The sequence below is a fragment of the Chionomys nivalis genome, chromosome 23, assembly GCF_950005125.1.
Source record: "Chionomys nivalis chromosome 23, mChiNiv1.1, whole genome shotgun sequence".
Lineage (NCBI taxonomy): Eukaryota > Metazoa > Chordata > Mammalia > Rodentia > Cricetidae > Chionomys > Chionomys nivalis.
In genome coordinates this window covers 26,663,338-26,672,825 of record NC_080108.1, presented here as the reverse complement: position 1 = coordinate 26,672,825, position 9,488 = coordinate 26,663,338, and the positions used below count along the sequence as shown (strand labels likewise).

The following is a 9,488-nucleotide window of genomic DNA, read 5'->3' as shown; positions in this document are numbered from 1 at the left end:
TTTTCTGGCTTGTGATTTCCTGGGGGAAGATACAGGCCATGGAATCTGTAAAGACCCCACTGAACACTAATTTCTATTGTATCCCTACAGGCCCATACCAAGCAGCTCTCTGACAGCTATGGACACACCAGACTTCTCTTTGTAGACAGAACTAAACCTTCAGTTCTAGTGACTGCAGGCCCATCACCTCCACTGAGTCTTCTGCTTGGCTCATTCGCCATGCCTTGAAAGCGAGCCCAGGTGCTGAAGTTACCTGGGAAAACACATGGGCATTGGTTGGGAACCCACAAATACAGTTAGATCCTCACTTCACCATCATAGGGTTGGACATTTGGAGGAGGTTAAAGCTGCTCATGGTGGTTCTGCGGTGCTGTTTAGGCAGTATTTTATTTAATAATACGTGGGTTCTCTTTCTAATCCCCTCCTTTTATCACCCTCTTTGTTCTCTTTCTACCCAGTTTTCCTTCTTTCCCTTTCTTCCTTTCAACAAACATTTGTTGGAGACTGCTGTTAGCTGAGCAGAATCTAGAAGAAAGAAACGCAATAAAAACAGAGGGGAGATGGGAGGCAGGCTAGATCCCCAGCCGTCTTTAGTCCGCTGCCACCTCTTGCTGACTTAATTTTTCTTTTGTTCAATGTAGGGCAGCAGTACGCTGCAGGGTGGAGAAGGCCACTTCAGGAGAAAACCCAAGATGATCAATCACAGGAACCTGGGAACTGGGCTGCAGGAAGAGAGCCTGTGACCAGGTCTGCCCAGGGGTGCCCAAGGAGAAATGGGCTGTGGCAGGGGATGCAGGGTCTGCTCAACAAGGGGATGAGGGGCCTTGAAGAGGCAGGAGGCTGTGAGAGGAAAAGAGGTTCCAGCCAGTGGCAGTCACTTAGGAACCAAAGGACGAAGTATGGAAAAGCCATCCTCGGTCCCGTTTCACCGATGCTGAGTTGCCTGTGAGTGAGAGAGTGTGCTGACTTCATTGTTTGTGCTTCTGTTGACAGTCATTCAAATGTTCTGTAACCAGAGGCTTCCTGATAGCTATAGAAGGGGGAAATCAACATGGTGATTCTCTGTCACACCTAGCTCTGAGCCTAGAAAATTCTACAAGGCAAAAAGGGAACACACTGAAGAGACTCTTTTAAGAAGAGCATCTTAGATTTGGAGTTGTTTCTGTTTGTTGTTTAGTTTTTCAAGACAGAGTCTCTCTGTGTAACAGCTCTGGCTGTCCTGAAGCTCACTCTGTAGACCAGACTAGCCTCACACTCACAGAAATCCACCTGCCTCTGCCTCCCGAGTGCTGGAATCAAAGGGATATGCCACTACTGCCCCACAACTTCGAGGGTTTTTTTGACACTCGACTTCTACATGGGATCATGAAAGGAACCCCAGGATACTAGTTGTAGGGTCTAGGATAACCATGTGTGCAGAGGAAACCATTTTCAGGAGGCTATTTCAAGGGAATCACAAGGTAGGGCAGAGCTGTCTGCATCTTGCTGGCCCAGGAGAGTTCTATGGATGAGGGAAACAGAGCCTGGGGGCTGGGAGGTGGGGATTGGAGGAAAAGAACTTTCCCCCATCCAGCAGGGGAGAGCTGTGGTAGGATTCCCAAAGACTGAAAAGGAGAGAGGAGAAATAGGAGCTTCTAGAGAAGTGGGGGTGGCTAGAGGAACCCCTGCGCCTAGGCAACGGTTTGGGGGACTGGGGTAGGGGTGGGGAAGACCAAAGCCTTACTCTTGCATCTCAGGTCCCTTCCTGTAGTCACATCAGTGTTTCCTAGTGGAGACCTTTGATGTTCATCTGGTCTCAGGGAAGCATGGTTTGTTGGGAAGTGTCTAAGCCCCAGCAGGCTTCTCACCTTTGAACATGCCTGAAGCAGCCATGTGATCGGTTAGAAACACATTAAGTAGCATTTGACAATTAAAACCAGTTCAGAAGGAGCCTTCCCTTTGCAGAATAATCACAATCAATTTTGATGGAAAAGAAAATAAGCAAGAAGAAAGATCAAAGCTCCGTGGATGTCAATAGAAGAAGCCACAAGGAGGAGGGAGGAGCAAGTGCATTTGTGGCAGTCCCACGGGTCTCTTTACTGAGCTGTGTCTTAAAGGCACTGACACCATGTGTCGTCAACACACACATGTCCAAGTGTTCATGCATAGTTGAACACATATGGGTAGCGGCCAGAGGTTGACATTGTGCTTCCCACAACTGCCCTCTACCTTAGGTTGTGAGACAGGGTCTCTCATTGAGCCAGGAGCTCACCAAGTCAGCTAGACTGGCCAGATCGCAAGCTAGAGAATCCTCCAGCCTGCCTCCCACTGCTGGAATACTGGGTGAGTGCTGCTGGACCCAGTATTTTTTTTTTTTTTAACACATGGATGCTGAAGACGCAAACTCAGGCCTCCAGGCTTGCACAGCAAGCACTTCACTCTTTAAACTATTTTCTCCAGCTCTAAGGTATTACGAAGGAAAATGGCAGGGGCTGGAGAGATGGCTCAACGGTTAGGAGAACTTGCTGCTCTTATAACGGACAGGAGTTTGATTCCCAGCACTCACGCTGGATGGCTTACATCCACCTATAACTCCAGCCCAGAGAACCCACTGCTCTTTTCTGGCCTCCACAAGCACCCTCGAGTATGGGTGCACACATTCACATGTATCCGCAACATAATTTAAATGAAATAAATAGTCTTAAAAAATGAGAAAGAAAATGTACAAGGCAGGAAGTGTTACAGGAGACAATGCAAAGGCTACCTTGTTGGTGTGGAAGAAAATGGGGGGAAATCCACTATGTGGATTATACAAAGAGGGATAATAAGAAACCCTGAATCCTCTGCCTTGGCCCTGATAGACAGAAAAATAGTGAGACATGCCCTGGTTAACCCTAGCTGGCTCTCAGTCTGAGATCACACTGCAAAGCAGGTCTTCCGGGGTCCTCAGGAGTTAGAGGCCCCAGGTCAACACAGATCCCCTCTGGAACAACTCAGTTTCAGACCCAGCCCGCAGTGACAGCAAAGAATCAATCATGAGCTGTTTTTCTGGTTCTGAATGTTACAAACCTGAAGATCTGCAAACTGGGCCTTGATCCAGATGGTGCACCTCTATCCCCCGAGCCCAGCACAGGGCAGCAGGGTAACCCCAGCCACTGTGCCCCACTGAGGAGCACCTGACACCCAGCAGAGCATGGTCAAGCATGGGTGCCAGGTACTGGACAGAGGGCTCCATGCCAACCAGCTCCTCAGCATCCTCCACAGGGACAGCAGTGCCACCGCCACTTACAGCAGAGGAAACTAAAGCAACCTGTCTGAGGTCACACACTAAGTGAGTGGTGCGGTGACCCAGGCATTGAGAGCTCACTCTTCCCTGGACCCCTAAGGGTGCTGCCCACGTGATGCAGAGCTCTCATCCTGGCCTGCGGAACCTAGCATACTCTCCAAGGCACAATCTGGCAGTCGAGTTTCTATCACTGAAATGGTTATAATTCTGAATCCCAAGAGGCTGTGTGGTGGCCTTGACTCAGGGGTACATTGGGGTCCATCTAGGCAGCCTTACTCTTGCTGTACCAGACATAGGCATAAGAATATAACTCCATAACACCTCCTAGTGGCTTGTCTCCTACTGGGGAAGATGTTCGTGGAAGCATCCTATCTCTGTAGGAGTATTTTCTAACTTCTGAGACACGGCCATCTCTAGTCACCTTTCCAGTCCGTGTCCTGTCCTTGCCCAGTCTGGCTGACCTCAATCTAAAGGAGCAGCGCATGCACCCCCTATCCCCCCCCCACCACCCAATCACAGCCTGGGAGTTGTGTGCACCTCAGGGCCATCTGGAGAGCAGAGCTGAGTGAGTAATGAAATCCCCTCCGTGCAGGAAGAGGAGGCAAGTTTTATTACAGATCCTATCTCAACTCAGAGGGCTGGGACTCCAGTGATTGAGTTAATCCTGTCACCGCGTAAATCAGTGGGAAGCTCACAGGAGGCGATTTGATTTAGGATGTTCATTTTGGCAAGCTGGTCCACCTACAGCCAATCTGTGGCCCAGGTACTTCTACAACAAGCAGGAAGTTCAGTCCCAATGGACCAGTCTTGTTAATAAAATAATTCTGACCCCTTTAAATACAAAATTCAGATGCATTTTAGTCTCCTCTCAGTTTAGTGTGTTATATCACTGAATCTACCAAATTAATTTAGAAAACCTATGTCTCTGCCTGTCATGATGTCTGCTGTGACGGGGGTACCCTCCTGGGAGGTATGAGACACTCTGTATCGTCTAGAGTATGTGCAGCGTGCAGGGCCTTCAAGCGGGCCACGAGGCAAAGACAGGCTGGCCCACGAAGGCCAGAACGGTGACTCAGGCTGTCCAGGTGGATCTCTGGAAAAGAATCCCACGAGTGTTCAGATTCCACCCTCCTCCAACCAGTGACTTCTCTAGGGCCATCTGGCTGGACAGAGGCAGGCTGAAGGCTCTGGGTACTGTTTTGTCCAGCAGGTGTGGAGTGTTCTCCTCTAGGGCTGGCCACGTTGTGTGATGGCCTCACATCTTTCCAGCAGGCAGGGGACCAGGAGCATTCAGACCTTGACCCAGGTCTTTTTTTCTGCAACACAGGGTGGATCTAGCTAGGGACAGCAGGGTCAGTGATGATCTGAGGAAGAAGAGTGAAGGCCCCGGGTGCTATAAGGGGCCCTTGGCATAAATCTGGCTTGCCCTGGCTGGGCCTTCCACCATACTTCCTTCCCTTCTCCCACGTTCATTAGGGCAACGTGTGCTTGTACAATATGGCAACCCACGGACTCCTGAAAGGGAGGTTGGAAAGACTTCAGGTGGCCCTCGGTAGATCCTGCTTTCTCTTTCTCCTCCATTCCCTCTCGCTTCTGCCCTATCCACCCTGCTATAGACTCACTCTGGCAAGCCAAGGCCAAACAGCGCCAGAGTGAGAACCAGCTGTTCTTGGAACCTGAGCATCGGTGAAGCGACTTCCTTCCTGTCTCAAGGCTTTCTCTGCCTTGTTTCGTTGTTTTGTTTCCCGTTTCCCCTTCTGCACTAATCCGACTGAATGTTTTCTTTCAGCGTGGGGGCAGTTGGGACCAGTGGGTCCTCCGAGGATGGCAGCCATCCTAGCCTCTCGTCATTGCTTGTTCACCCTGTGAAAGCACCCACAGTTCTCTCAGGCTGCTGCAGGAGGAAGGGTAAAGAGAAGTCAACTCACTTTCCTATTGACTGGTCCTAGATCATTGAGTACTTTTAAGAGTGTACACAATCTAATACCAGCCACGCGGCATTTCCTGGGATCATCAAAACAAACATGATTGTCAGCTGATTGCAAGGGAAGAACTGACATCCTCAAACCAGCCAGATGGGTAGATACTATTGTTACCCCCATGTTACAGGCCCAGCGAGGACAGAAAGGTGCCAAAGATCGCACAGATACTGAGCGGTCAGCTATGGGGTTCACCTGCATAGCCTTCCTAGTTATGCTGCAACCTCGGCCCTGTGTGGACGCTGTGTCCCCAATTCTCTCGCGGACTCCAGCTAAGTCCTCCACATTCCCTTTTCACCATTCATTGTGGTCTTCAGGTCAGGCCAGGTGCTGGGACACCCCTGTGTTTCTTTCCCTGGAATCTTTTCCCCCTAAGATCAGGATACATTTCCAAGTTCACTGACACAGCTAAGTTGAGCAAGGCTGTTTAGCCTTGGGGACCCCAGCAGGTGAGTTCAGCCTCCAGGGGCGCAACCGGTAGAAATGTGCCCACCTAAGTCAACTCCTCGGGGATATGAGGAACTCACGTGGGATGCCCAGGGCCGGTTCCTAGCAGTACGTGCGGGGCCGAGGCTGCCACTCCGAACAGCGCCGTGTCCCGAGAGCCCCAAAGTCTCGGGCCTCCCCTGCGCCGGCCCCCGAACTGCGGGCGGCCGGGAGACTGCCGCACGAGCGCGGGCCCAGGGGCGCCACCGGGCCGCGCGGGCGGGAACGCGCCGCGGCGGCCTCCTCCTCCCCGGCTCCCGCCCGCGGCGGCGGCGGCGCTTCCCCGGCGCGGAGCGGCTTTAAAAGGCGGCTCCCCACCCCCCGGCGCACTCGCCGCTCGGGCGCCGCGCGAGCCTGCCGCTGCCATGCCTCCGCGCGCGCCGCCAGCGCCGGGGTCCCGGCCGCCTCCCCGGGCCACCGATGTCGCGCGAGGCGCCGGGCACGCCGGCCGGCACGGGCTCCCACCGCTCGCACTGCGCCCCTGGCGTTGGCTGCTTCTGCTCGCGCTGCCCGCCGCCTGCTCCGCGCCGCCGCCGCCGCGCCCCGTCTACACCAACCACTGGGCAGTGCAAGTGCTGGGCGGCCCCGGAGCGGCGGACCGCGTGGCTGCGGCGCACGGCTACCTCAACTTGGGCCAGGTGAGTACCGCCGGCCCCGCGCGCCCCAAACTTTCCCGGCCGCCGGCGGCCACGCGCGAGGGGGTGCCTTGCCAGCTCGGTCGCCAGCGGCGCCGCGTGGGAAGGCGGCCCGCACCGCTGAAGACGGCGGGAGTGCCCTGCGGGGATTCGCGGGGAGTGCCGCGGGACTCTCGGCGGGGAGGACGTGGTGGCTTGCGTGGACCGTCCCGCGGGAGGGCCCGAGGCCGTGGGTCCCCAGGCGGTGTCGCCGGGCACTCGCACTCGGAAGTGTGGCCTCGGAAGCCCTAACCGGGCGCCGACACCTGCCCAACCGCTCTGGAGTGGACGCCCAAGGGGTCGCTGCGTTCTGCCAACCCTCGCCATCCTCAGCGTCCACTCAATTCCCGGTGGCCTCCCGAGCCTCTCAGGCTACTCTGCCCTCGACGGGTGGCGCGGGGCTCTGGGCTAGGTGCGCGCGCCGAGGCAGTCAGGCGCTGGTTGGGCGACTTGAGTGTGGCCGGCAACTCAGGGACCTTGGTGTGGCGCGCTGGTGCCTGTGCCCAGAAGTCAGGTTTGGGTCAGGGAGAAAGCAGCACCGAGAAGCTGCCGGATGGTTGGAAGCTGGATTCTGCACTTAAAACCTCTCTAGGCAGAGAGGATGGTTGCTTTGCTTTGAGCTCCAGTTGTAGCTAGAAGGGCAGCTCTCTGCACACTACTGCATGACCTTGGACATGTCACTTCTTGACTTGTTCAGCAGTAGAGGTAGTGACCTGCCTGAGGTTGATGAGATGACCCCGTGGATGTTCAGAAGCAAGGCGCTAGTCATGGAATGCCCTTTCTCCCACCCCTGGAGGTATAGACTGGCTGTCATTTATCCTGAGAAGCCGAGTTTGGGTACTAAGTCAGTGCAGCTCCCCAAGACTGCCAACATAGGGCACTTTTTCCTGATGCAGCTCTGCAGAGGGGCAGGCAACCAGGAGGGCTGATCTCAATTTATGGCCCATGCTGGGCCTCAACAGGCTCAAGTGTGCGGTCACACCAGGAGAGCTCCCAGCACCGTTACAGATCGACAACTTACATCCTCAAGAGAACCAAGTGAAATGAAGGGAGTGTGGCCTCATAACCCAAACTGCAGGACCAGGTGGTGTTAAATCTAGTTTCATCATTATCTGTGACAGAAGCCAGCAAAGTGTGCCGTGGTCCTGATCAAAATGACATTTCTTCAGCTCTTGTTGTGAGGTGGAAGACCTCCTGGAAGGGGAAATTCTGCTATGTGTAGTTAGTTCCTGGAGCAGGTCAGGGTTTATCCAAAAGAAGTAATCAACTTTTTGTGTCTTCAGACATCCTAAGAGTTAAGATTTTTGCCTATCGGTGGCTCTGGCTGCATTGCTTTCTGTAGCTGTCAAATCTCCGGGGCTAACTGGGTTGAAGACAACTCTCCTGTTGGCTCCTGACTCCTACCGCTTGTTGTTCTGCCCAGGTGGCCCAGCAATTTGTCTTAACTGAAAGTGATTCTTAAACTGGATGGTAAATTACAAAGTACCTGGGATTTGGGTTCCTATAATTAAATGAGCAAAGAGGAGGCGAAGTTGAACTCTAGCTCTACATTGCAAGAGGCAGAGAGGCACAGTTAGCTCTCCCTTGAGCATTCTTGTCACACACACCCCCGGCCCCCACCCCATAATAACCTGTCCACCCCTTGGCCATGCAGGCTTTGAATCTTCTGTGTCTGGCTGAGTTGCATATGAACAAGGTTTGTGCTCCCGATTTTGCCTGTGGGCAAGAAGTTTCTTGAGGCATGTGTCTCATCACCCCGAGAGGTTATTGGGTGGCCCTTTAGGTCTCTCTGGACAGTTCAGCCACAGACCCCACAGGGCCTGTCCCTCAGCTTGGTAGGCCTGGTTTTGGTAGGGACACAATAGGGGGGGGACATTTTCGAACTGAAAGATGACTGGGTTGGGGGTCAGCGCTGTCTTTTGTAATTCCTCAAGGAAAGCTCTATTACTCTTTCTTCCCAAGCCTGCTTTTCCTTCCCCACCTTTAAGTGCACCGCTAATGTGGAAAAGGCCCAGATCTTTCCGACCTCTGTCTACTTACTAAGAGCTCCTAAAAAACCTTATTGCCATTTTCAACCATTTTCACAAGGAGAACTTGTGACTCACGAATAAGACGTCGATGTTCTTAGTTTTGCTTTATAGATGAGTCAATGGGGTGGGAGTCGTGGGAGGGGGCTGTTTGTGTTCACACGGTAACCTCTGCCATTATGATGACCGCCTTTGCCTCTTGCTACGTTCCCTCCTCAGAGAACGCCTTTGTGTGATTCTCTCTTCCAAACCCTTAATGGGTAACTAGTGTTCTGTTCTCTACCTGCCTGAGTCACAGCCTTGGCTTTCTTGTCCATCCGTCGGGCTGTTCTCTGACATTCTCTTTTACTGTCAATCAATTGATAACCTGACTTGATTTATTTAACATGACCCACAGGTAACTTAGGCCAACAATTAGTCACCTTCCTCAACTACGCATCTCGTTCGGTCTCATACTGGTTCCGTCTCTTTCCATTAACAAATATGAATTGAATAGAGACAGGCTAGCCACTGTTTTCCTCTCTAGGCATCGTTCCAGATAATGCAACAAGTTTGTTTTTAATATGAAATCCAAGTTACGGGCCAGCGAGACGGCTCGGCGAGTAGTTAAAGTGCTTACTGCCAAGTCTGGTGACCTGAACCCAATCCATGGGACTCACGTGGTGGAAAGAGAGGGACCGACTCTCAGAGTTGTTCTCTGATCTCCACATGTGTCCTGTGGAGTGCACACATGTGTGCTCGTCTGATGTAACTATATGGGTAATGGACAGGAACCTAGAGATTAGCTGTGAGAACTCATTAGGGAGATGAATGGGCTCCTAGAATACTGACTACCTGTACCTCGGCACATAGAAGCCGAGAGAAATTGTAGTGCGTCCCAGCATAAAAGCTGTGAGATACTTGGAGATGAGTAAGTTAGAGGGGAGAATTTATGGACTGAATGATAAAGCGGTTTTGGTTTTGAGGTCTTGCAGATGGAGCATGCTAGGCTAATGCTGCCGAACCACACCCCTAGCCCCTAAAAAATTCTTTGCCCCCCAAATTTATTAATTCACTG

At 52.8% G+C, this 9,488-nt stretch overlaps 1 protein-coding gene across 2 annotated transcripts in view; it reads left to right on the top strand.

The window, feature by feature from the left end:
* Positions 1-6,001: 6,001 nt before the first annotated feature.
* Positions 6,002-9,488, top strand: part of Pcsk6 (proprotein convertase subtilisin/kexin type 6) — a 190,192-nt gene continuing 186,705 nt past the window's right edge. For both annotated transcript variants that reach the window (XM_057756100.1, XM_057756099.1), the window contains exon 1: positions 6,002-6,368. In XM_057756100.1, coding sequence (XP_057612083.1) covers positions 6,096-6,368 — 273 coding nt within the window. In that variant the 5' untranslated portion in view covers positions 6,002-6,095. The remainder of the gene's footprint in view (positions 6,369-9,488) is intronic.